At 36.7% G+C, this 25,262-nt stretch overlaps 1 protein-coding gene across 4 annotated transcripts in view; it reads right to left on the bottom strand.

Moving 5' to 3' along the window:
- The window catches only part of LOC131073093 (uncharacterized), a 154,343-nt gene that overhangs the window by 96,112 nt on the left and 32,969 nt on the right, over window positions 1-25,262 (bottom strand). For 3 of the 4 annotated variants that reach the window (XM_058009457.2, XM_058009459.2, XM_058009460.2), the window contains exons 2-3: window positions 24,531-24,658; window positions 24,022-24,154 (exon numbers count right to left, since the gene is read on the bottom strand). In XM_058009457.2, the coding sequence (XP_057865440.1) occupies window positions 24,022-24,154; window positions 24,531-24,658 (261 nt within the window). The remainder of the gene's footprint in view (window positions 1-24,021; window positions 24,155-24,530; window positions 24,659-25,262) is intronic. The other variant, XM_058009458.2, reaches the window with a different exon arrangement.

Here is a 25,262-nt window from a genome sequence, read left to right on the forward strand (position 1 = left end):
ATGAGCCGGATCTGAACACAATAACATCTCTTTGTTCTAGTAAAGGCCTGATTGACGATCTATTTGCATCAGAGGCATCTGCAAAAGACCGGGTAACACTAACAAACACTGTCGGATCAGATTCTATAACAATCCAAAATCAATATAGTAATCCTCAATTGCAGAGTAAGGGGATGGATGCAGTGGGAAACATTTGGGCTCCAACCACTGGTTTAAGTGCTATGGATCTAATTTATTCACTGAATCATAAGCAAAATGCTGATCACACTGAAGAGGAAAGCAATGTGTCCCCTCAGATTTTTCAAGCTAGTTACATGGCGGAAGCGGAAGAGACTGTAGTCCCTGATACTCAAATGGAGGATTTGCCTAAAGAACACAATGAGGTGCCTCAAGAAAGGACACACTTACAAGAGGACAAACTCCCATTTACACCTCTAAGAATTGAACAGATTGTGGAGGAAACGGTCTTTAAGGATATCCAAATTTCTCCCATTAGAAACCTAGATGCATCCTTTGAAGGGGTGAAAGACAGTGGAGGTGACCTGATTTTGTCAGAATCCGAGGGAGAACTATCTGATAATCCAGTGGGAGAGGATGACATGGGACTTCTTGCCATAGGAGGGGTTTCGGATAAGAGAACCCTGGAAATGACTTTGGCTCAAAATGCTAAGGTAAAGACAGGCGAGAGTAAGAAAAGAGGACCTAAATCCAATAGAGTTAGATTGAAGATTGCAGGTAATGCTGCTGGCCAAGGAAAACTCAGACTTAGATCGGGAAGGGATGTGGTCTCTTCCCGGAAGCAATGAGGTTTCTTTCGTGGAATGTCAGGGGCTGCAATGCCCCTGACAAGGTTAGACTGATTAAGAGATGCCTTGATCAATTTCACCCAGATCTTGTTTGCCTACAGGAAACCAAAATTAAGTCTGAAGATTTTGAAACCTTTTATAGTAGATTTAAAAAATGGAAATGCGTCTTAGTTGAGGCTCAAGGAGCCTCGGGTGGCTTAGCCATCTTATGGAATGAGTCCCTTGTGGATGTTAGCATTATTAACTAGGGACACTGGTGGCAATGGGTGCGAATTCACTCGAAGCAACTTCAACAGCAACTGTTCTTAATTAATGTCTATTGCCCAAACAGCCCCTCTTTAAAAAAACAGTTGTGGAATGATATCTCTGGATGTCTAAGACGGGACACTATAACTCCTTTTCTAATAGGGGGTGACTTAAATGCTTTGATTCGACCATCAAACAAGATGGGTGGTAATGGTTGGATGAGGCAAAGTAACTTAGATTTTGGCTCTTTCATCACAGAGTCAGGATTAATTGAAATCCCCTTCAAAACTGGGGAATTCACTTGGACAAACAGAAGAAGTAGTTTTTTAAACATAGCAGAAAGACTAGACAGATTCTTTGTAGCTGGTGACTGGTCCTCTCATCAGTGGACATGTAGTGCTGATATTTTACCATTCACGGGGTCAAACCATTACCCCATTAGTGTTCGAATACAGGACGAAAGAGCCCCTAATAGATGCTCTTTCAAATTTGAAGCTATGTGGCTAAGGGATAACAATTTAAGATCTTTGGTGGAGACATGGTGGAATCTACCCCCCGAAAAACCAGGTAATAAGGCTTTTATGTTCTTCAAAAAACTTCAATTTGTAAAAGAAAAACTCAAAAAGTGGAATAGAGAGTCTTTCAGAAACATCTTTAATGAGAAACTGAGTCTAGAGGAAGAATTAAAAACTCTACACGAACAAATTATTATTCAAGGCATGGATGAATTGGCATTCTTGAGAGAGAAACAACTTAATAAGGTTTATTCAGAAGTCCTAGCAAGAGAAGAGACCTTCTGGAGACTAAAATCTCGTGAGACATGGCTGAAGGTGACAGAAATACTAAATTCTTCCACACCTCTACAAAGGTCAGGAGGAATTATAACAAAATTTTCTCTATACATAATATGTCGGGGGAGCTATTAACCGATCAAGATTCCATCAACAATGAGGCGATGAACTTCTTCTCGAGTGCTTTCAATGGGGAGGCAAGGGCAGACCAAGAAGTGCGATCTATTATGGATATCTTACCCTCCTGTGTGAAGGGGCAGCACAACAAAATGTTACTTAGGGTTGTGTCGATGGAGGAAGTAAAGACTGCAGTTTTTGACATGGGAGCTAACAAAGCTCCAAGACCGGATGGGTTCCCAGCTCTTTTCTTTCAACATTTTTGGGACATTCTGACAAATGATTTATGGGCAGTTGTGGAGGAGTCTAGAACAGGTGGTTTCATTTTTAAGGACTTTAACAATACTTTCATAGCACTGATCCCAGAAAAGGAAAACATATCTACCTTCCATGACTTTAGACCAAGGTTGCATGGGTACTCATACCCAGCCCCTGGGTACTCGTACCAGAGACTCGGACGTGTATCCTGCACCGGAAACTTGGTTGGAAACGTCTCCATAGAGAGGAGACTTCCCGCTAAAGTATCCGCCTGTCTCCCACCGTCTCCAAGCCAAACAAAAAAAAAGGAAACCTTAAAATGTTCAAAAAAAAAAAACACAGGCAACAAAATAATCAAAATGTAGTACAAATGGAAAAAAAAACAATGCTCAAAACAAATGCAGGTCACAAGGATTTCTTAAAACGTTGCACAGCCATTACTAAATTATTATATTATATTTAATGTCATTATATTTAATGTTCAATGTCATTATATTTTCAGAATTTCTATAAATTATTAAATTATATTTAAAAGAAATTGGCGTCTCCAAGTACCCACGTCTCCTATTTTGAAAAATAATCGTACCAGTACCAGCACCAGTCTCCAAAGTCTCCAAGTACCCCCGTACCCGTACAACCTTGCTTCAGACCCATTTCTTTGTGCAACACGATCTACAAAGTGATCTCTAAAGTGATAGCCAACAGGCTAAAATGTATTCTGGAAGATGTTATTTCCACCGGAACAGAGTGTTTTTGCTCCCGGTAGATCGATTTATGAAGGTATTGTCCTGGCACATGAGGCAATTCATTCTATCCATCTTTCTAAAAAGGAGAATATGATGATAAAAGTGGATACCAAGAAAGCCTATGATGAGGTTAATAGAGATTTCCTACTAAAAGTTCTTGCAAAATTTGGTTTTGACCCGGTCTGGATAGCCTGGATAGAAAGTTGTATTAAATCCCCTAGGTTCTCAATCCTTGTCAATGGGAGCCCTCAGGGTTTCTTCTCTTCCAACAAGGGTTTAAGACAGGTGGACCCACTGTCCCCTTTTCTCTTCATTATTATGGCAGAAGTGTTGGGGCATTTGATTTCGAAAGAATGTAGAGCTGGCCGGTGGAAGGGTATAAGGATTGCTGCAGGGGTGGATCCTCTGACTCATCTGCAATTCGTTGATGATACTTTCCTGGCTGGAGAGGCCTCAGCAAGGGAAGCTCAGACTGTAAAACAGGTGATTGATAATTATGAAGAAGTGTCAGGACAAAAAGTGAACTGCTCAAATCTGAGATTTTTTTCTTCTACACTCCACCTCCTAAACAAAGGGAAATTAGCAACATTCTTGGCATGAAGCTGGGAACTCTACCAAGTAAGTTTTTAGGTGTTCCCATATTTGGAGGCGCTAGTAAGTCAACAATTTGGAAAAATTTGGTTGAAAGTTGCTTCAACAGATTGGAGGGATGTAAAAGTAAATGGTTGACTTTGGCAGGCAGAATTTTGATGTTAAAAACAGTTGTCTCAACCAAATTCCCAACAAAATCATCAATGTGATCAAACAGAAAATGAGAAAATTCTTTTGGAATGGAGCTAATGAACAAGATAAAATCCCTCTATTGGCTTGGGAAAAAGTTTGCAGTTCGAAAGTGAAGGGTGGTGCTGGACTTAGGAATTGGCAACTTATGAATGAAGCTCTGGGAGCCAAACTCTCTTGGAGCATTTATAATAAACCAAATCAATTATGGGTAAAGGTAATGAGGGCTAAATACCTGGACACAATGGAGAATCACAGAATCTTCACAATAAAAACCCACCCAGGGGATCTGCAATTTGGAACTTTGTAGCGAGCAGCAAGAAAGTACTCACTGAACATCTTTCATGGCATATTGGTAACGGAAAGTCAGCTAAATTCTGGGATGATTCTTGGGCGGCATACCTAGTCATAAAACACATGGCCAATTTTTCCGAAGCAAAATCTCTTTTATGCAGAATTTGGGGTGACAAGGTCATTGACTATTTGATATGCAAACAAAGCCACCTGGGAGAGGTTTGGTGCTGGAAAGACCTATCAAACGTAGGGCTATCGGATCAACAACAAAGGTTGTTAAAACAAGTCTTGGATCAGCGAAAGATTTACCTCACAAAAGGCAAGGACAAAGTAATTTGGTGTGGGTCAAAAGATGGGAACTACTCAGTTAAATTAGGTTATAGGTTTCTGGAAGGCGTGGTAGAGGAATGGAAGACAGCTAATGACTTAATATGGCATAAGCATTGTCTACCCAAAGCAGGGGCGTTTGCATGGCTGGCCCTGAAAGGGAGAATTCTAACTGGCGAGAGGAGGAAAAGGCTTGGATTGGCAGGACCGACCAAGTGCTTTATGTGTGGGGAAGTTGAAGAGGATATTGACCACCTCCTGCTACAATGCAAGATAGCGCAAAAATGCTGGGACTTGGTGAAAGGTAAATTGCAATCGCAAAGCCCATTGCCAAATACGCTCAAAGATGTGTTTGATAGTTGGCCAAGGCAAAATAAGAAATCAACTTTCTCAAGCATATGGAACATATGCCCATCACTTGTAATATGGGAAATATGGAAGGAAAGAAATCGTAGGATTTTCCAAGACAAGGCTGAGGATGGTAGAAGGCTTTGTAGTAGAATTGATCAGGCAGTGGAGCAAACTTTAGGGGCTGCAGCTTCCCAGATGGATTCAACAAAAAACCCTTTTACCATAGAGGACATGAAAATACAAAAAGCATGGCCAACATCAAAATAAGGCATGGGGCCTGGCTTTCTAGGCAGATGAGTAAAAAATGTAACTCACCCGCAGTATGGACTCCACCCCAGCCGAGGTGGATCAAAGCCAATTTTGATGGGGCAGCTCAGCGAGGAGGGGGTCTATCAGGGGTGGGAGTGGTTTTTCGAAATCACAGTGGCAGCATTATAAAATTGGGAGCACAGCGCATCAAACAGGGCACTAATAATGAGGCAGAAGTTTATGCAGCGTGGCTGGCAATAAGATATGCTAGGACAATGGGGATTAAAAAACTACATCTGGAAGGGGACTCATTAATTATAATCCAGGCCATAAAAAATGACCAAATCAAAGCATGGCACCTACAAAATTTCATCTCACTAATTCTAGAGGATTTGAAACTTTTTGAAGAAGTCATTATTACTCACATCAAACGGGAAGGCAACATAGTTGCAGATAAACTGTCTAAATGGGCACTGTCCTTTAATCAGATTGAGGATTCCGTTTTTGAAGTCTTTGACGGCAAGTTGGACTCAGTATAAGATGGGCTAAAACTCGAACTCTAAATGACGACATGACAAGGTCATATCATGCGCTCGGATAACATATGATGATTTCTATCTACCAAAGTACATATATGATGTGTGAATCACAACTCAGGTGGTCATTAACTCTTGCTTTGTAATGATTAGCAGCTCAAGCGTGTTTCTCTTCGGCTCTTTTATTTTGTGCACGTGAATGATAGCAATGAAGGCAGTGATGTGAACCGTTACATGTGCTTCCTTACAACAAGCTTCAATCTATAATATTTACAGCTATGTGGATGGGTGATGACGTGATACACACAGCGTCAAGTAATAATGATCAAAGGCTGTGGCAGCAATGTGATTAACTACTTGCACGAGCCGGCTTCCTTTTTAAAGAAGCCAAACGTAATGCATTTTATCTTTCTTCTGCTAGCTGGTGTATGTGTTTTTTCTTGTGCAGGTTTGTTTGGCGACGGGATGGAGGCTACATTCACCTTCCAAACAAAGAAACAGCAGAAAGCTCTTTACGGACCGGTGGAAGATCGAAGACTGAGAATGTTGCTCAAATGCCCTTCAGAGGAAGTTATAAGAGCGATGCAGGGGATGTTGGGCTTTTTCTTCCAGCAAGCCACACACCGGTGGAAATGCAATGTGGATATAGCTGCCATGATTTTGGCATGGGGCCTGGAATTGGGGGTTGCCGAGGAGAATCTTCGCTGGGTCATGAACTCTCTTTTTCAAAAGGAACTAATAATTGGGATGGATTCTGTTTTTGAAAGGGCGTACTCGGGATATGGCTTTAATTTCAATGAGTGCTTCGGGAGTCAAATCGCAGTGGAAGCATTGGGGTTCTTGTCGTTTGTGCAATGGTCGAGTATGGTGAACCAGAGACTTTATCTAAGTCATATAAGGGCGGAGTGGAACTCTCTAATGGAAGCAATCAGAACTTATCAGAATGAGCAGGAGAGGCAGAGGCCATGGTTTTTAAGTGTCATCTCGAGGAAACGACGAAGTGCAAGACGTCGACCACCCCAGTGAACCGGTTTTATTCCACCTACAAGTTTTTTGTGTCTACGAAGTGAACCGGTTTTATGCGGTTTCCAGTTTTTGATGAAGGGAACCGGTTTTAACCCACCCACACTTTTGTGTCTACGAAGTGAACCGGTTATTGCAGTTTCCAGTTTTTTGATGAAGGGAACCGATTATTTGCCGGTCTAAACTCGATATGAAGGGAACCGGTTTTTTTGTTGTTTCCCGTTTTTGATGAAATGAACCGGTTTTGGCCAGATTTTGAATCGGTGGATGGGGATCCATGGTTTGTTTTGTATGACCCAAGCCTTCATAGGGGTTTATTTTTCAGCCTTGTTTGTAGTACTGTTGTAATGTTTAGGGATAGGCAGATAAATTTATAGGTTACATGGTATACTCTGGGCATATGATAGGCCCCTCTTGAATTGTAATCGAATACTTTCATATTTTAATCAATAAAAAATCAATATTACCGACCAAAAAAAAATAAACAATACAATAAGAATTTATTTATAATTACATAATTATGAATGATATACATAATTCTTATTATATCTAGCATAAGGAACAATCAATGATGGGCAATTATATATATATTGAGCAAACTACCATGATAGTAATATAAGGAAGTACAAGGAGGGAGAACGGTGATGAGGTCCTCCTCTAGGTAGACCACCTCATGGTAGTTGACCGATGGGCCCATGAGGCCAAGGGGGTGTAGACAAAGTCCACCACTCCTGGACTTAGAGGGGAAGGGCATTCAGGACACCCTATTGTATCTTTCCAAACACTATCATGGTTGATTATTGAATTAAGGGAATTCTAACCACAAGAGAAGGATAAGGATGGAAGTGATGAAGGGGAACAGTGAAAGGATACCTCACTAGGTAGACCACCTCATTGTAGTTGACCGATGGTCCCATGAGACCAAGGGGTCTCTAGCTCTCACTCCTCTCTTGGGCCTAAGGTAGAGGGTCTCTTGGACACCTTATTGTTCTTCCTTACTCCCACTTTCTTATGGTTGAGTTTCGAAAAGGAATTGGACAAAAACTATGATTAAGTCAATGTTCCTAACCCTAAGTATAGAGAATTTATGCTTAATTATCTTTCTTAGAAGATTTATATTATTAATTATATACATTTCAATGGTTTCCTAACCTATTGTATGATCTCAATCAGGTACGCATCCTATTCCATTTATTGTTTTACATGGAAATGGTGATTTAGGGCAGGGTTTTTACTAAAAAGGGACATTATAGATTAGGAATTTCATCTCCATACCATTTTTTATAAAAATTTCTTTCTTTTATCTTCATCTCAAGTTTGGAATTCCATACTTCACCTTAGGAATTCTATATTTCAACTTAGGATTTCTCTTTTATTCCTTGACATCTTTTACTTCATTTCAACATTCATATTTTGTCAAGCAAATTTTCTCATCCTTTTGTCCTTATCTCAATCTTGGAATTCCATGTTTACCAAGCAAATTTCCATGATCTCACTCCATTTCTCCTTGGAATCATTTCACATTCCAATTCCGGATTTTGGAAGGGTAAACTCAACTTATCTAAGGATTGAAGGGGAACCTTGACCTAGAGGAAGATTTCCTAAGGGAAGTCCACCTCAAACATTGATTTCATCCTTGAGAATCAATCCTTGGAAAATTTCCTCACTCCACATCTCAACCTAAGAATTCCTGACTTGACTCACCCATTCTAGACTTGAACATACCCTTCCAAGGACGAACTCTTACAATTACTCCATGGATTGAACAATGCATTTTCATCTCAATCGACAAGACATCACCTATCTTTAAGAGCTAAGAGACTAAGAACCCGAAAAATGTTGCCAATCTGTGCAATGTAAGCAAAAGAACTAAGCTAGAAAGTGAAAATTGGAGGTCCCCATTTGCAATGGACCGATGTGTGAAAATATCACAACAGTGTGGAAATCAGATCTTTGTTTAAGGCAGAGTTTGTGTTGTTCATAATACATTGAAGTTTCCAACATAATCCGGCTGAGCTGGAAGTGAGAATTGGGACTGATTATCAAATATTTTCTGAGCATATCAATTCTATTTTCTGCAATTAAATCTTCGTTTTCTGAAGCTAAAATCAGGTCAAAGTGCAATACAGAAAATACTGTGTGCAGCAGTTCTGATTTATGTTAATCATGTAATGACTGAAATCCAAGTTTAAAATCGGAACAGTATTTGAATTTCTGAATTTCTTAATCAGTATTGAATTGTTTGCAAGTATTCCTATTGCTCAATAATTAATGCATATCTGGAAGAGAACAGATTAAATATTAATCAATATTATCTTGTAAGCAAACTATTTGTCAAAATACCTATCCTCCAGACTTGGGAAACAATCTAAAATTCGTCATATCTATCCATGCCAAATGTTTGACATATGCCTCATTATTAAACCTTTGGAAAGTGGAAGGGAAAAGTGCAAAAAGAAATTGGTTCAAAAAAGGAGTGGAATCTTACAGCTACTTTTACATCTTTGAACCATACGTCCAAACAGACTAGCATGGTTCCACATAGTTATAATTCCACATAAGGCACCTTCTGTAGGGCTGATACAGTAGTCAAAAGTAGGCTAAATTTTACTGGCTATCTGAAAAAATGGAGTCCACCATCTTAACATCCTGAATAAGAATGATATCAACCTTATTATCAAGAGTATAGCTCGAGAAGATATTGTTTTTGAGGGCTATTGAGCCCTCTAACATTCCAAGAAACTATTCTCATGAGGAAAAGCACATCACACCAACAACTAGAAAGCTTTTGATCCCAAAACCCACCACTAACTGAAAACACCAAACCAAAAACACTTAAAGGATCTAATGAACTCCAAAAACTGGACAATCACACTCATTTCTTCTCTTCCTGGAGCTTGAAAGATTCTCCAGGGTTCTTTCTTTCCCCATTGCAACCTTCTCTGTAACCTCACTAGATCTAGTTTCCCTCTCTGAGGAGCATGGACTGTGATACTTATTTCTTAAACTTAAAGGAGTCCGAAAGCTTCTCCACAGTTCTTTGTTTCCCCATTGCAACCTCCTTTGCAAACTCTCTAGATCTAGTTTCCCTGTGTGAACGGTGTCCTTTCTATAATCTTTTTCCTTCATTTCCCAACTTGAGTCCAATCCAATTGAACAAGGGACGAGTCATTTAAGATTACTTGAGATATGTCAATTCTAGATTCAAAATATCGTTTCACTACTAGAAGAAAAAGTGATAGCACCAAAACTTGTAATTTTCTCCATCTCAACTACTGCAATAGTCTTTTGTCCTATCAATTGGTCCATCTGAGAACAAACTATCTTGTTATCCTTGCCTAATCCAAAGCTATCCTTGTTGATTCCTCCTTATTATTCTCATAAGCCATATGAGTGTCATCCAAAAATTTTATATCCTTTTTGAATTCTCCTTCTAAAACTAAATCTCCTTGAAAAGCACCAACTGTAGCAGCATTAAAAATGATGTCCTGATATTCTTTAGTTTGAAGTGAATCGTCGATAATATTTAAAATCTCTTGTTCAAAAGATAATCCTTATCAACAATGAGTCCTTTGTCCTCCTCAGCAACTTCCTAATTTTTATGTTCTTCCTTCCTTGGATTGCATTTCTAGCACTTGTCTATCAAATGATCATACCCACTACAATTTTTATAGAATGGACCAGCATTTTCATACAGAATCTACTACCATTTGCCAAATTTTGATTGAAGGGTAATCTGGGTAGGGAGAACTTTAATCATTTCCACATTGACACAAAACCTTGCAAAAAAGAAGCCTTAATATTTCCAAAGTAACTTTATCAATGGTCAAAAACTGCCCAAAAGAATTTGCTATGCTCTAGGGTTCCAATATTCAAAAGATAACCAAAGCAAATACACCCAGGTAGGAGTAACAACACAAAGATAAGATATTGAGTTGAGCCTAGGTTTCCAGTTACAAAAGGATAGGTTATTTCAGTGACTCCTCTCAAAAAACTAAGGTCCTCTTGCAAGCACCTTAATCATATCTTCCTTAATGGCAAATCTGAATAAAAATGAGCCCCCTACCATCACCCTTGAATAATAAATTGAATGAATGATTCAATAATCGGATAATCTATTCAACAATATACAAGCGTATATAAAGAGATTACAAGGACGATGTTCTAAATTAAGAACAAGTCGTTTAAAGTAAAAGACTAAAGAGCTAAACGCTAAATTAAGCGTGAAAGCTCAATTAAGCTTAAAAGCTAATTACATAATAAAAAGCTAACTTAACAAGCTAAATAAATCGACAACTTAAAATAGAAGATGACAACTGAAAAATAGAAGAATACCATTATAGAAGATATTAATATTATTTTAACACCCTCCCTAATGGTCATCGTACTCAATACCCTACAAAAAACATTGCAGGTGTTATGATCACAGATGCAAAGAACACTCTGCTGCTACGGAGACCCTCCCAAGATCTGCAGAATGTAAATGACCAAGAGTACCAAAAGCCATCCAAGCGAATGTAGCCTTCACACGCGAATTAGAGATCTGGCACACACGAATTACTGAAGTCTGAAACAATGATTTTGAGGAAAAAATCAGCAAACCCTTTTGCAGAAGAGTACCAACTCCAAAACTAACTGCAAGATACCACGGTTGCAGATGTTCGCCCTGGCAGATGCGACCCAAACTGACTGCAACAAAGCTCGATTTTTTAGGAGAAAAATCAATCAAAACCAAAGAACTTCACGAATCACAAATCCCACGCAAACTTCGCGTATTACAGATGATTTTTGAGGAAAAAATCGTAAAAACCAGCAAACAATTTTTGAAGAAAAAATCATGAAAACCTAGAAATCCCACGCAAGCTTTGCGGATGACAGATAATAATTTTTAAGGAAAAAATTTAATACCATGAAATAGGAACCCTCGAAAAGAGAATTTACGATTTTGAGGAGAAAATCGAAAAACCAAGAAATCTGAGGTTACAAATCATCGTTTTTGTGGAAAAAAGGGGTAAAACCCAGATAACTAAAATCTTATGCGAATATTGCGGATTACAGATGAGATAATTTTTAAGGGAAAATTATAAACCCTGCGAACAATTTGAGGAAAAATCGTGAAAACCCTCCCATGATTTTTTGTGGAAAAAATCAAAAGACCGACAGACAATTTTTCAAGAAAATATAGTGAAAACCCTGGGACCTGTAAGACGAGGTCTGACCTAAATCAATCTAATAAAGATAACGATATTCAGATATCGTGAACATGCACTGTTTCCAGGTGTTGTGGCAGTTATGTGTTCCAACATGATGTTGGTCAAAGATGCCATCACGGAAATGGAGGTTGAACGAGGTCAACCTAGTGAAAGCATGAGACAGAAGAATCTGATTCAAAAATCAGAATAGAAGCAGCTGCACAAAAATTTGAAACCCTAGAGTGGAATTCGAGACACGAATCCCAATGCGTGAATTTTGAGGTTTGGAAGAAACCTAGAAATTAAAATTTTCTGCAAACTTATAACCTGAAATTTTTCCTGAAAATAATCAAAAAAAATAATAATAATTTGCAGAAAATAAAAAAATACCTTTGATTTTTTTGTAAAAAAACCAGAAAAACATTGACAATTTTTTTCCCAAAAAAACGCAAAAAAAAAATAAGGAGCAGAAACCCTAGGTCGGATGTACAACATAAATGGCGCCCAGAAGACACCAAAATTCCCAACGTCCACAGAATTAGCAGAAATCACTGATTGTTTTTAAATTCCAAGGCAAATTCGCTGGCAAAAGAATTCGAGGCACCCAGAAAAATCTGAGACCAACCCAGAAAAGCTCTCAAAAAACCCACCAAGAATCTGAAATTAGCAGAAATCACTGATTGTTTTTAAATTCCAAGGCAAATTCGCTGGCAAAAGAATTCGAGGCACCCAGAAAAATCTGAGACCAACCCAGAAAAGCTCTCAAAAAACCCACCAAGAATCTGAAATTAGAATGCAGATCCGACGGCTCAAAAATTGAGGCACGGAAAACGATGCACCCAGAAAAATCTGATGACAACCCAATTGAGGTCTCGAAAAACCCACCAAGAATCTGCAACCAAAATAAAATTTCGACTTGAACTGAAGGGTCAAAACCCTAGTCGAAAATTGCAGAAACCCTAGGAAAATTTTCAATCTATGAAAAAAAAACTCCAGGTGCAAGCCCGAAAAAATCTCCAGAACCCTAAAAATAACATGAACTATTGCCCAGCATAAAGAAATTTGCCATCAAACCAGAAACTCCCAAAAAGCCTTCAAAAAAGCCATGAATTTTTATTAAAAAATTTGCCAAACTTTAAAAAATCCCATCGACCCGCTCTGATACCATGAAAAATAAATTGAATGAATGATTCAATAATCGGATAATCTATTCAACAATATACAAGCGTATATAAAGAGATTACAAGGACGACGTTCTAAATTAAGAACAAGTTGTTTAAAGTAAAAGACTAAAGAACTAAACGCTATATTAAGCGTGAAAGCTAAATTAAGCTTAAAAGCTAATTACATAATAAAAAGCTAACTTAACAAGCTAAATAAGTGGACAACTTAAAATAGAAGATGACCATTATAGAAGATATTAATATTATTTTAACAACCCTGACTATCACACTCCATTTCAGCTTACAGCCTCAATCAACTATTTCTAAACAAGATCTATATTGGGTGTAAAAGCAAAAAAACTTACCAACAAGTGCATTCTACATAGAAGAGATAAATTCATCCATTAGAGTCTGGGAGATTGACAACAATACCCTCCTCCAAAACTTGAATCATAGAAATATGTGCACCATCACTCTTAATGATTCCAAATCTTACAAATTTATCAGCCCAAGATGCCCAACCAATCCCATCATTCAAATCTTTTAGAAAGATGTCAAAAACACTCCTCGTGATAGGGGGAGCACCCCATCAACAAAATCCCGCCAAAAAAAATTTATTCATTTTGTTATCAAGTAATAAGATAAATGAGTAATAATAAAATACTCCAGTGTTATTTACCACTAAGTCGTTTTCAATTACTCATTTGAAAATTGCATTTAATGGTTACTATTGTGTTGTAGACACACATGCCCCATTGCAAATGGGGACCCCCACTTTTTTGCTTGCTAGTTTAGTGTTTTGTTTGCTTAATTTTTGTTTGGCAATGAGTTTGTAGTCTCTAGCCTTTGTTTGTGAGAAGGGTTCTTGTCTCGTCAATCCAGGAGTGTGCATTGATAAATCTTCAAGTGAGTTAGAGTGTAAAGTTTGTCCTTGTATAGATAGGTTGAGCCAAGAATTCCAAGTCTAGGATAGGTATTGAATGTATAATCCACCATCTAGCCTAGGGAAATTTCCTTGCTTGAGATTTGAAATGTGCAATTGTTCCAGTGAATGAAAATGGAATTTGTCCAAATTCAAGACCAAGGTGTGTGATCAAGTCAAGAATTCAAGTTTCAGGTCTAAAATCCATGAATTAACATCAAGATTGAGAATTGAGGGCAAAAAATCACAAGGTTGCAAAATGTTGTCATAAATGCAAAATGTTGTCATAAATGCAAAATGTTGTCAAAAAAAGCAAAATGTTGTCAATAGTGTAAAAAGTTGTCAAAGTTGTCACGAAAGTGAAATGTTGAAATGCTAAGTATGGAAACGTGAGGGATAATTCCAAAGAGTGTCATACTAGGGCAAGGAAAATTCCTTGTCAAGGTCGGATTTTCTGACCTTGACAGAAGAGGAAAATCAAGGGAAATTTTGTAAAAATCCGTGGACAAAGTTCAATTTTTATAGAAAAATCAGTCCTTGTTGAAATATGGAATTCAAAGTTCAAATCTTAAAATCCTTATTTCAAGTTCGGAATTGAAAAATTGAGATTCAAAATTTTTAAATTCCTCGTTTGAGATAGGGAATTCCAAGGTTGAAATTTAAAATCCTTGTTTAAGTGTGGAATTAAAAATTATAATGCTCAATCCTTAGTTCAAATGTGGAATGCAAAGTGCAAGGTTCAAACATGGATTCACATTCAAATTTAATTTTTTTCTTAGCAAATTCATGGATTTCCATGACAAGACAAGTTCCTCATAACATTCACTTGTTCATGCAAAAGTTAGATTAGCACTCACAATTCCTTGTCTACCCCTCACTAGCACTTGGAATTCCTTGGCAATCCTTGTTTTGCGCTCAAAAATCTGGAATGACATTGCTCTAGCGCCCACTTGTCGTGGACAACCCCTCAAATGCGCTCAAGTATCCATGGACACATGAAAAACACACTATACTTGTCCTTACACACATGCAAAATGCACTCAATGTTATCCTTGAATGCACCTTAATGCCGCTAGGGTGGAGTTAAGATGTTAGGTCAGTTGACATGAGGAAAATTTAAATTTGAAATCTAAAGCCCCTATTAAAGTCAGCTTTGTTAATGAATTATAGGGGTGCCTATGTATGCTGGATCAAAGAACCTTATTTTCACATCAAAATCAAGAGAATTAAGTGCAAGCGAAATTCAAAAAACAAGGCAGAATTCTCTGTAATTCCTTGTGCAGGCAGAATTAATGTTGTATGCAAGTGTGAAATGTGTTTGGGGGATGAAGCGCTCACCTTACCTTTATACCCCTCCAATACAAGGCAAAACTCATGGATTAGCCTAGCCGAACTGATTAAAATACAAAGAAATCAGATCCAATTTGCAGAGATAGAATGTGAGAAGGCCGACTTGGGTTTTCCCCTCCAAAACAAGGAAACCATGCAATGAAAGGTGAATGCCAACTTATTTGAAAACAAGGAAGAGTCTTCTATAGCCAACCCCCTTTGAACAAGTGCAAGGTGCTTTATAAGAAACATATAAAAGAGAGGTCAAGGAAATCACTTTGCAATACAAATTAGTTTCATTCACAATTAGTTCACAAGCAGTTCGCAGCAGAGCGGAGGAGGAAATGAGACAAATTAAAATAAGAAAGAGAATAGCATTGGTAAATATAAGATCAAGGGATCACTTTCCTCCATAAATCTGATTCCAATCTAGAAGGTGAATCCAGAGATAGCTGTAAAACAAATCAGACTCTAGCCCAAGTGAAAAGATGAAGGAAAGAGTGTGATTAAGAGTCAAGGCAACTAGGGTCGACATTGATGCTTAGAAGATGTAATTTTGAATCATTTTACACCCAGATTTGAGTGATTTCCTTACCAAACAAAGCAATTTCCAGACCTGGAACATAATTTCCAGATTTGAAACAAGATTCCAGAGGGGGTGTCAACCTGAAAATGCCATTTCCAGACTGTTATAAGAGGAATCAGAAGGTGTTAAGGCTCAAATTATTGGTAAATGATAAATGGAAGAGTTTTAGGAGGATTTATGAGGTGAAATTTGTGAAACATTGTTGAACAAAGATTATCGTGAATATCTTTTGGGGTTCTTCAATGTAAATCAAGAATGTAAAGTTAAAACTTTCATTATCGTATCTCAATCCTCTTGCATTGTAGTTTGATTGAAGAGGTGTGCTCTTTCTTTTTCAGGATTGGTGATGGAGTGATGACAAATAATGGATATGCGGAAGATGAAGAGAACTGGCTCAAGGTGTTCAAGTTCAAAGGAAGTGAATGGAAGGACAACATTCACACTTCAAGGTGGAATCCAAGATGAATGGAACAAAGAAAAAGGACTTATAACAACAAGATTTACACTTCATCAAGACATTCAAGAAGATCAAGTCATGCAAAGAGGTGTTTCAAGACATTTCTCTACAAGAAAGATTCTACAACGACCTTGGATTCTCAACAATGTGAAGGAGAAGAACGATATGGAATATACTACAACAACAAGGTGATCCCGATCAAAGGCATTAATAAAGGTGAAGGACTCTACAGGATCAATGCAAGACAACATCAAGATGCACAAATACAAGACATTGCAACATGAAGGACATTATAACATGAATATTGTTATAATATGGAGGATTGCTCAACTACGACAAAAGGATCAAGACAAGATGGAATTCAAAGGAGATAAGGGTCAAGAACATCTGGCATATCAAGAAGAAGATGGTAAACAATGAGGATGAATTGTGAAAGAGGAGGAACCTAAGTGTTAATAAAGAAGAACCCTACAAGAAGATGAAGACAAAGTCAAGAACTTTTCGAAAAATTTCCAAAAAGGAGGATAGCAAAAAAAGAGTTAATCAAAAATGATGCAATTTGGGAATATGAATCATCACAATCAGTCAAAAGATCGGATAATGTTGATTATCAAGAGATATTGCTAGTGATTCAAAGACTTCTTTGTGATGAAGGAGAAAGTTTACAAGATATAAATGTTGAGGTGGCATCTACTCATCAACCAATTAAATAACAAGTTGACATGTCCATATTCATTGAACTTGACTCGTCCTACAAAGAAGACAAATGGACATGTGGATACCTTATCCTTATCTACTCATTGTAAATTGTGCCATCAAGGACATTTTCATTTTCATTGGTCCTTTCCTTAAAAGAACGTGTATTCAAAGCTTGTAATTTTCTCATTGGAGGATATTAAATTTAAGGTGATGGTTGTTATAACTACCTCACTTTAGGGTTTCATAGAATTATCTTGGTCGTTAATTTAGAATCAATCTAGGCCCTTCATTTGTAACTAGGAGCTCTATCTAAGGCTTTGCCCTCTCATTTGTAAAGCTTAATAGTTAATAGAATAGGAGCCAACAATAGAAGTAGTAGGAGGAGGACACTAGAGATTGTTGCCAAGGCTATGTTGAAATAAATACATGATTTTCATTGAAGCTATGGTGGATCTTTGTATGAGTTTCAAAAGTTTGCGTTGTCTCTACATCTCAAGTTTTAGATTTGTTTACATGGAGTTAAAATGGAAGATCTTACTACTAATTAATGGTGAAGCCTATATGTTCATACCATTTGGAATTTGTTGAATGCAAATTGCAATGCAGGATTAGTCCTTACCCATATTGAAAGCTTAACTTCAAATTGCTCTATGCTCATCTTTCATGGTGTTGATGTGCATAAGTGATCTGAAAATCATTTGCATACCCTTTGGATATTGCACCATATTTGTGTAGTTGTTTCCTCATGGCAAAGCAAAGCTTGGTTTAGTTTCACTAAGTCAGCAATCAGTTCTTGCATTGTTAGGTGTTAACTTAGATTTCTATAAAATATTTTTCCTTTTGTCATTTATTTGAAGTTCAAGTCAGTTTAGTATTCCAGTTCCAGCAAAGCATAAGTCCCTTTGTGATATCAGCAAATCACATATTTTCACTGAGTCTATCCATCATAAAGTTGCATTGTTCGCATTGTAAACCTTGGGGTTACCTTATTTGATCACATTGTTCAGCATTTGAGGTTTCCTTGTTCAAGAGAGTATATAGAATACTTGGTATTTTTGTTACAACCCTCTTTTCTGACTTTGGAATTATGCTTATTATGCTTATGTGATTAGTTAATCAATGATATAAAATTTGTCTTCTCATGTGGATGAAAACTCTTAACGATTAGAAATTGAATGAGGAAGTTATTTTGATTTTGATACTTCATGTATTCAGTTATTATGGTTAAGATTTGACTAACTAGTTCTTCATGTAACAAGTGGATGCAGGATAGGTGACACCCTCAAGAGGAAGGGAGAGTATAATCAAGGAGAGGATTGCAGACTTTAGAAAATATCAATTCCCATTGAACCCTGAGCTGAGAGATAAGTTGTGTTTCCTAGTTGGTCGCCCCCTTGGTTTAAGGAGTGTTCATCTCACCTTTATCTGTCAGTTGTGGATCAGTGCATACCTTGTTGTCTATGGTGTTGCTTGAGTGGCTATTGTACCTTTGATATGTAAAGATTATTCCTTTCTTTATTAAATTATTTCATGAATTAATTATATGCAATTTTGTATATATATATATATATATTGTTTTAATGATTTTTGTGAACATAATTATATTGATTATTGAAGACTTTTGTCAACGTAATTATATTGATTAATGCTTTCATATGTTTCATCCTATTTTAACTTATACTGATTAGTAAGTCGGGATATTATTATTACATAGTAAGGATTTGATCGAAGGCATATTTTCTTACCTTTGTGAAACAATAGCGCCACCTCCTTTATGCGCGAGTTGTCATGCTTTCAGTTTCTTTTTCTTGCTTCGAGCTCCATCTTCTTGAAGCGATGATCACCATGAAGGCATTCATTACTTATAGCCTTACCTTTGGCTAGTCGGGGGTTATGATTTTTGCATGGAAGTAGCACATATTGGGAAAAGCATTTAGTAATTGACAGGGAAGAGCTTCGGCATTTTCTGTAACTCATAATCCGTAGCACATTGTTTTGTTCTTGGGAGGAAGTAAAGATTACTATTAATTTCTGGCAGTATCACACTGTTGGCTTATGCTCAAGGATCGCATCACCAGTTTGCTCTCTTGTATCGCGTTTAGGATTGGTTTTTGTCAATACTTCAGACAGGAAATAAGAAAACAAAGGCTTCATAACCATTGCTTATTTATTTCAGTTTTGTGTTAAATATTTGTCAATGCAAATCTTTTGTTGTAGATGCGAGTGTGAGAAGCTTGAATGCAATTGTTCTCAATCCTTGATTACATATTGAATATGATGGGCATGCATTATGTGATGAGCTGCACTTATAGAGATCTGTAAATCCGCCTGCATACCCTTACCACGATATTGCAGAGTGGACTAACAGAGTCTCAGTATTTGAATTAATGTTTAGTAACTCATGGGACACTTACTACTTGATAGAAAATATTGATTCATTATGCTTGAAATTAAAGAAGTAGAACTACCTTAATAAGGTATCGTAAAGTATGGGAAATGATTCTCTGTTTCGAATGTCAGCTCTATGTTCTTGTGTAAAGAATGTAAGTCAATGGGGCAATGATAATATTGTCATATGTTTTCTGAATCTTCTTACTCTGACAATTCTGAACTGTTGAACCTTGTCCGATTGAGCAGTCTGTTCTGTGTCTGTGATTTGTTTTGTCCTTGAGACAACAGGAAATGTTAAACTCTATAGTCAGCAGAAAGTTGGATGTTTAATCAAGCTACCTTGAAGGTAGTAATTACTGTTGATCAGTTGTCTTGAGAATGATAAACCACTGGGTTCTTTTATTGGGTCAGACGAACCATAAACTTAATGAGTAAATGAGTCAGTTGCACTCCAATCTGTGTAAGCGAGTAAGGGAGGTGAATGTTGACAGCACATTATCGTGCGTGAATTAAGAAACCTTGGCCAAGGTGGCGCTGCAGTTGGCATATGACCGTCAATTCACATGAACTAGATACACCGCTAGTCAGATGGTCATGCTAGTTAGGGGGTACCTATAGTGTGCGACCGGCTAGTCCGTGTAGGTTCTAAACACTAGGCTCAGATGGCTAAATGGTAATTGATCTTTCCTTTGTCTGCTTTCCTTGTGAAGGGTCATGCCCTTCCAGAAGAAAGAGGCACAGGAGACTTGTAAGCCTATGGTTGGGCAGAAAAGCCATTGATGATGCTCTCCCTCTCCAGTAATGTCCCCTACTAGGTCTAGGTTTGTTTTCACCAAAATTAATCCATTCCAATATACTTATGACTTAAACTTACTTGATTAGGAGACAAATCTATCTTAACATGAATCAAATCTGTGATATTCTATAGTTCAATTAATTCATCAATTATTAATAAGTAAATTGTTTATCTATCATACAACATAATAAGTTTACAGATCCAAGCCCTTACATATCTTGGGACCATGCCCTCCAAGTTTTTTTGGGTTGCTGATCCCTACCCTGTCTTGGGCTCATCCTATTAATTGGATTTAGACCACCCCTTCTTTAGAACATCTTAATTCCCAACTTCTTGAATACTGACAGCAGTAGCGAGGATTATATCCAAACATATTCTTCTTACTGTTTATTACCATGTGAACTCTTTCTGATTTACAATCTAATATTTATTTGTCTGATAAAAGCACTATTTCTATATATATATATATATATTTTCATATACTTTCATCTATTTTCAGATATTATTAAAATATATGTATTACTGCTTGTAACTGCATGTGTTTTCATGTATTATGGCCTGTAACTGCATAACTTAATATATGTATTACTGCTTGTAACTGCATGTATTACCACTAAGGACGAGGATATTACTGGCTGTAACTTAACAACAGTTCTGATCTGATTATTACAGATTTTCGTATTTTGTAATCTCCCTTCCTGTTCGATGATGCTCAAACACTTATTTATGTCGTGACTGGCTTACATCAGATAGAATACCTTTTTTTTTCTCCCATAACTGCGATGTCGTCCTCCTTATACGAATGGAGGGTGCCGTTTGGCCAAAGGCAGCGACTCCTTACAAAGCCATTGCCTTGGTTATCCTTAACAGCAGCTTGATATTATTTAATAACTAATATTAATGCTCAATCGGAATATGACAGTATTATCAGACTTCATATATTCCAGCATACGTATGAAGCACATCCCGCAATGTATATGGGTATCCTTTCACGTAATCAATTACGCACAGGGATCAACCTCACGTTAACACCAAATATGATACATAGGTCACGGGTAAGATATCAGTCACGCCGGAGTACCTCTTCAATGTATTACTAAGCATATCAGCTTCCTCATGAGTGAATGATCAGACTAAGGTATCCAAATGATATTTATGGTCTGAAGAGGTTGGTTTATTGTCTTTGCTGAGGCCTATGGTGTCTTTGTTTCTGATATTCATATCGTGATGATCAATTTCCTCTAAGGATCGATTTCATGTTCTTTTCCCTCAGATGCTGCGACTGGCTGGTGAATCATCCCTCCTCCGGCTATGAATTAATTAACAAGGTAATCCCCCCCCTATTCCATGGTTCCCCGTGAAGCTTTATATGAAGTGGTGACTCAAGGAAGAGTCACCACCATTCAAAGTGGGGTGATCATTTTACGTGGGACCCTTAGAGGATCGGGCCTATTATTAATTTATTTCAAAAAAAATATCATTCATTAGTTAATAATAATTTCAGATAAATAAATGAATATTAATAAATATTAATCAATTAATAATAATATTTAATAAATAAATTTTATATAAATATTTGTTGTTAATTATTATATTAATTAATAATAATAATCGCTTTATTTAGTATATATTTAACAAGTAAGGAGGGGACATGACATCTCCTATATTATGTCAAGACTAGGATTTGTTATCTGCAAGAAGCTTGTTGCATTGTGATCTCTAAACTCTCCTCATTTCAGTTGCATTTGAGTAACTAATTTTCAGTTGATAGTTTTCTCTCTGATGTAAGTTAGTTAGTTAGCTATCAGTTTTCTTTTTCAGCTGAAATTAAATGTAAGAAGCAATTACCTTTCAATTAATATTTATATCTGTTATCGTTTTCCTTGCTTTAGATTAGTGGTTGTTACACTTTTATTCTGTGTTGACAAGTGTCACAAAACACGCATCAACAGTTACCAATTTACCTAAGTGAAGAATTACTGCCATTTGAGATAATATAGTTATCATGTTATTATCATGTTGGTTATTGTTTTGCATAGCTATCAAAATATTTTCATATCATTTATGCATGGTTACCAAATGTTATAGTCCATAGTCCTGATTCCCATTTTGCTTCGTTTTCAAGAAGTTAGCAATAGTATTGACTATCGCTCTGCATAGAATTTATGGGATCTCTTATTTTGATTTGATTATAAGTAGTCAAGAAATCGGCAAGTCGCCAAGTATTTAGGTTTTTTTGTGGGCTGAGTTTTTACAGTTTAAACTCACAACTCAAGAATGCAGATTACTTGGTGAATTTTAGGGTCAAGTAGTTGTGAATCCTCACCAAGTCCAACCAAAACTCATCATTCACAATCTACAAATGCAAAAATGTTTTGGACATGATTTTCAGACCACAAAAGATCTTTTTTCCTATTCAAGCCCCAACACCCACCACTGATGCTCACATGGCATTTGAGCATGAAGTGAAGAAAGGCAAATGTAATAATAAAAGCTAATGGAGCCCATACGTGTAAGGTTTTTTTATTGCCTTTCCAAACTTTCCTTTGTTGTGGGTAGGGTTATCTGTATCTCAATGCACCTTTGCATTGTGCAAGAGAGGAAAAATCTACCTAGATTGATCAAATACACTAGCAATGTTTAATTGGATATTTAACCCATGTGAGTCATTTTTTTTAAATATGTCTCGAGGAATCGGTAGGAATTGGTATTTCCACGTACCCTTGCCTTGTGCAATATGTGCAAAAACATTCAATTTCTCTAAGCCACGGACGCTAACACTTTTCAATATAAAATTTAGTCCAACTTCATAGAGTTGTGTGCAGTCATGCATGGTGCACAAAGAACATAAAAATCTGATAAGTCCAACCATTTTTCCTTGAAGAAATTTCATCATGGAAAACTGCATCAAAGTTTAAATATGGTTGTATTGGCATGATTCTATTTTGTACTCTATTTGTATTTACATCAATACAAAACACTTACCTGACACTGTACAAACTCATTTGATACATTTTGTAGTTGTCTTTTGCATAAGTTTATATTTCTTTATGAAAATTAAGTAGATTTTTAAGAAATCTGTGGTTTTTTTAAGTTGCTGAGTAGGGAGTTTTTGGTCTGCCATGTCAAAGTTGAGACTGAGTATGTGAACTATGCCTCATATATCTCATACAATTCTTTGCATGGGCAATCAAGATGTCAAAGAATTTGGTCTTTCATACAAAGCCTAAAAACAAGGATGTCAAATACCACTATTTGTGAATCCTAGTGATGAACGTCTATTGTCTGGCTGTAGCTCAAACAGCAGACAACTTCAGAAAATCCCTAGACGATCAAATTTGAGAAGTTTATGAGACAGCTTGGCATATGTCCAAACTCCAAAGAGCTAATTCTAAATCACAGTGGAATCTATTAAAACTTGATCCTAAGTCCTCTAGCTTAGATTATTGGTGTACTTTATAGTTGAATACATGTTTGTTATAAGGGGCATGCTTCTCCCACTGAGACACCCCCTTTGATTTGTTAGTAGCATAGTTTTTATTATTATTGTAATGTATGTTGCTTGTGGGTAGTTGGCCCGGTGGGAGGTTTTATTGATTTTTCCATTGTTTAAATTTGGACTTGTTCATGTTTGAGCTCTAACAGTCTACAGTGTGGATGCAAGCTTCTCTTGAGTCTGTCTTGTGCTTGGACCATAAGCAGTAAAAATATTTGAGATGGCTATCGAAATCAATATTTGCTGTCACCATATGGCATAGACTGAGACAAGTAGGAGATAATTATTTTTCAACAGAAGCAAATATAAAAAACTGCAAACACATATCACATAAGATCATTCTACAACTGAATACGCAACTATTCTCTATTTACCAGAGCTTCTATATATGAAATGGTTCTGCCTAAATAAGCACTACTAGGCAATAAAAGACAATGCCTACTATTGCATTTGACAGAAAACATACTCATTTTAAATATCCTCTCGTTGTTTTCTGATTGGAACGACTGTAAACTCTTCAAAAGGTTTTTCACTTCAGTGTCAAGTCTTTGAATAGCTGTAACAATAGCCATATCTGCCGGATCTTCTGGTGCCTGCAGCTGGAAAACAACACAGAAGTGAAGCTTGAGTATTTCTTTTGCTTGTTGTTCATTTCACCACCCTCCACAAACACACATCCAAGAATCACTCTCCCTGAGATGCATCAATGGGGACCATGAGAGTACCCCACACATATAAAACTCAAGTTTAAATAACAATTAATGAACACAAACGACAGATATTCAGTAACAATATGATACATAACGCATAGCTTCACAAATCCAAAATTTAGTAGGTTTGTGCAATTTATAACTTACAAACCAAGAAGCTTGCCTCCATAAATATAAATATTAACAAAAAAATAGTATTTTGGTACACATATTACAATAATTAAATTGCAAAAAATAAAAAATAAATAAAATTTTCATTTCTCACCTTTTTTGGCCAATGTGCTTTGTCAAGTAAAAACAATATTTCCTCAATATATTCCCGATTCTTCCATAGGTTTTCATCAATTTTATGAGGTGGATTACATTCCATTTCAGATACCATTAACTCCTCACCTGGTAATAAAATAAATACTTCTAATGAGACAGGTTTTATACATTGAACAACAATCCTCAAAAACTAAACATACTAGCAAAATAAATTCTATTTTAATTCCTTAACAAATAGATACATCTAAACAAAGCACAGCATATCTGTAGTTTCATGTGCATTGCATGGATAAGTTATGCATCACCCTCTATAATATCTTGTAGTCCAATGATCACAAATTGTTGATACATCTCAAGCATCTCAGTTACTAACCATGCTAAAAAGCATGGAGCATCTAGAATCTAGATCACAATAGCCATAAAGGAAACACAAAAAGTGATAGGACCAAAGGCAACAAAATTCAACTAGTTAAAACACAAACACATATATAGGGTATAGATGCACATATGCTCTGCCCCATTCCCACTTGCTAGCTTGCACGTCCGTGCTCTTTTTTAAATTTTAAATGGAAATATGTTTTAAAATAAATCTTGAGAAATATTTGTCCTCAGAAAGTTTCCCAATGAAACAAAAATATTTTGACAAGTCTTACAAATGCAACTATGAAAGTTTGAGCCCCAAATTAACAACAAACGTTAAGAATATAGAATCAAATTATTATGATAATAT

This window comes from Cryptomeria japonica, chromosome 7 (genome assembly GCF_030272615.1).
Source record: "Cryptomeria japonica chromosome 7, Sugi_1.0, whole genome shotgun sequence".
Lineage (NCBI taxonomy): Eukaryota > Viridiplantae > Streptophyta > Pinopsida > Cupressales > Cupressaceae > Cryptomeria > Cryptomeria japonica.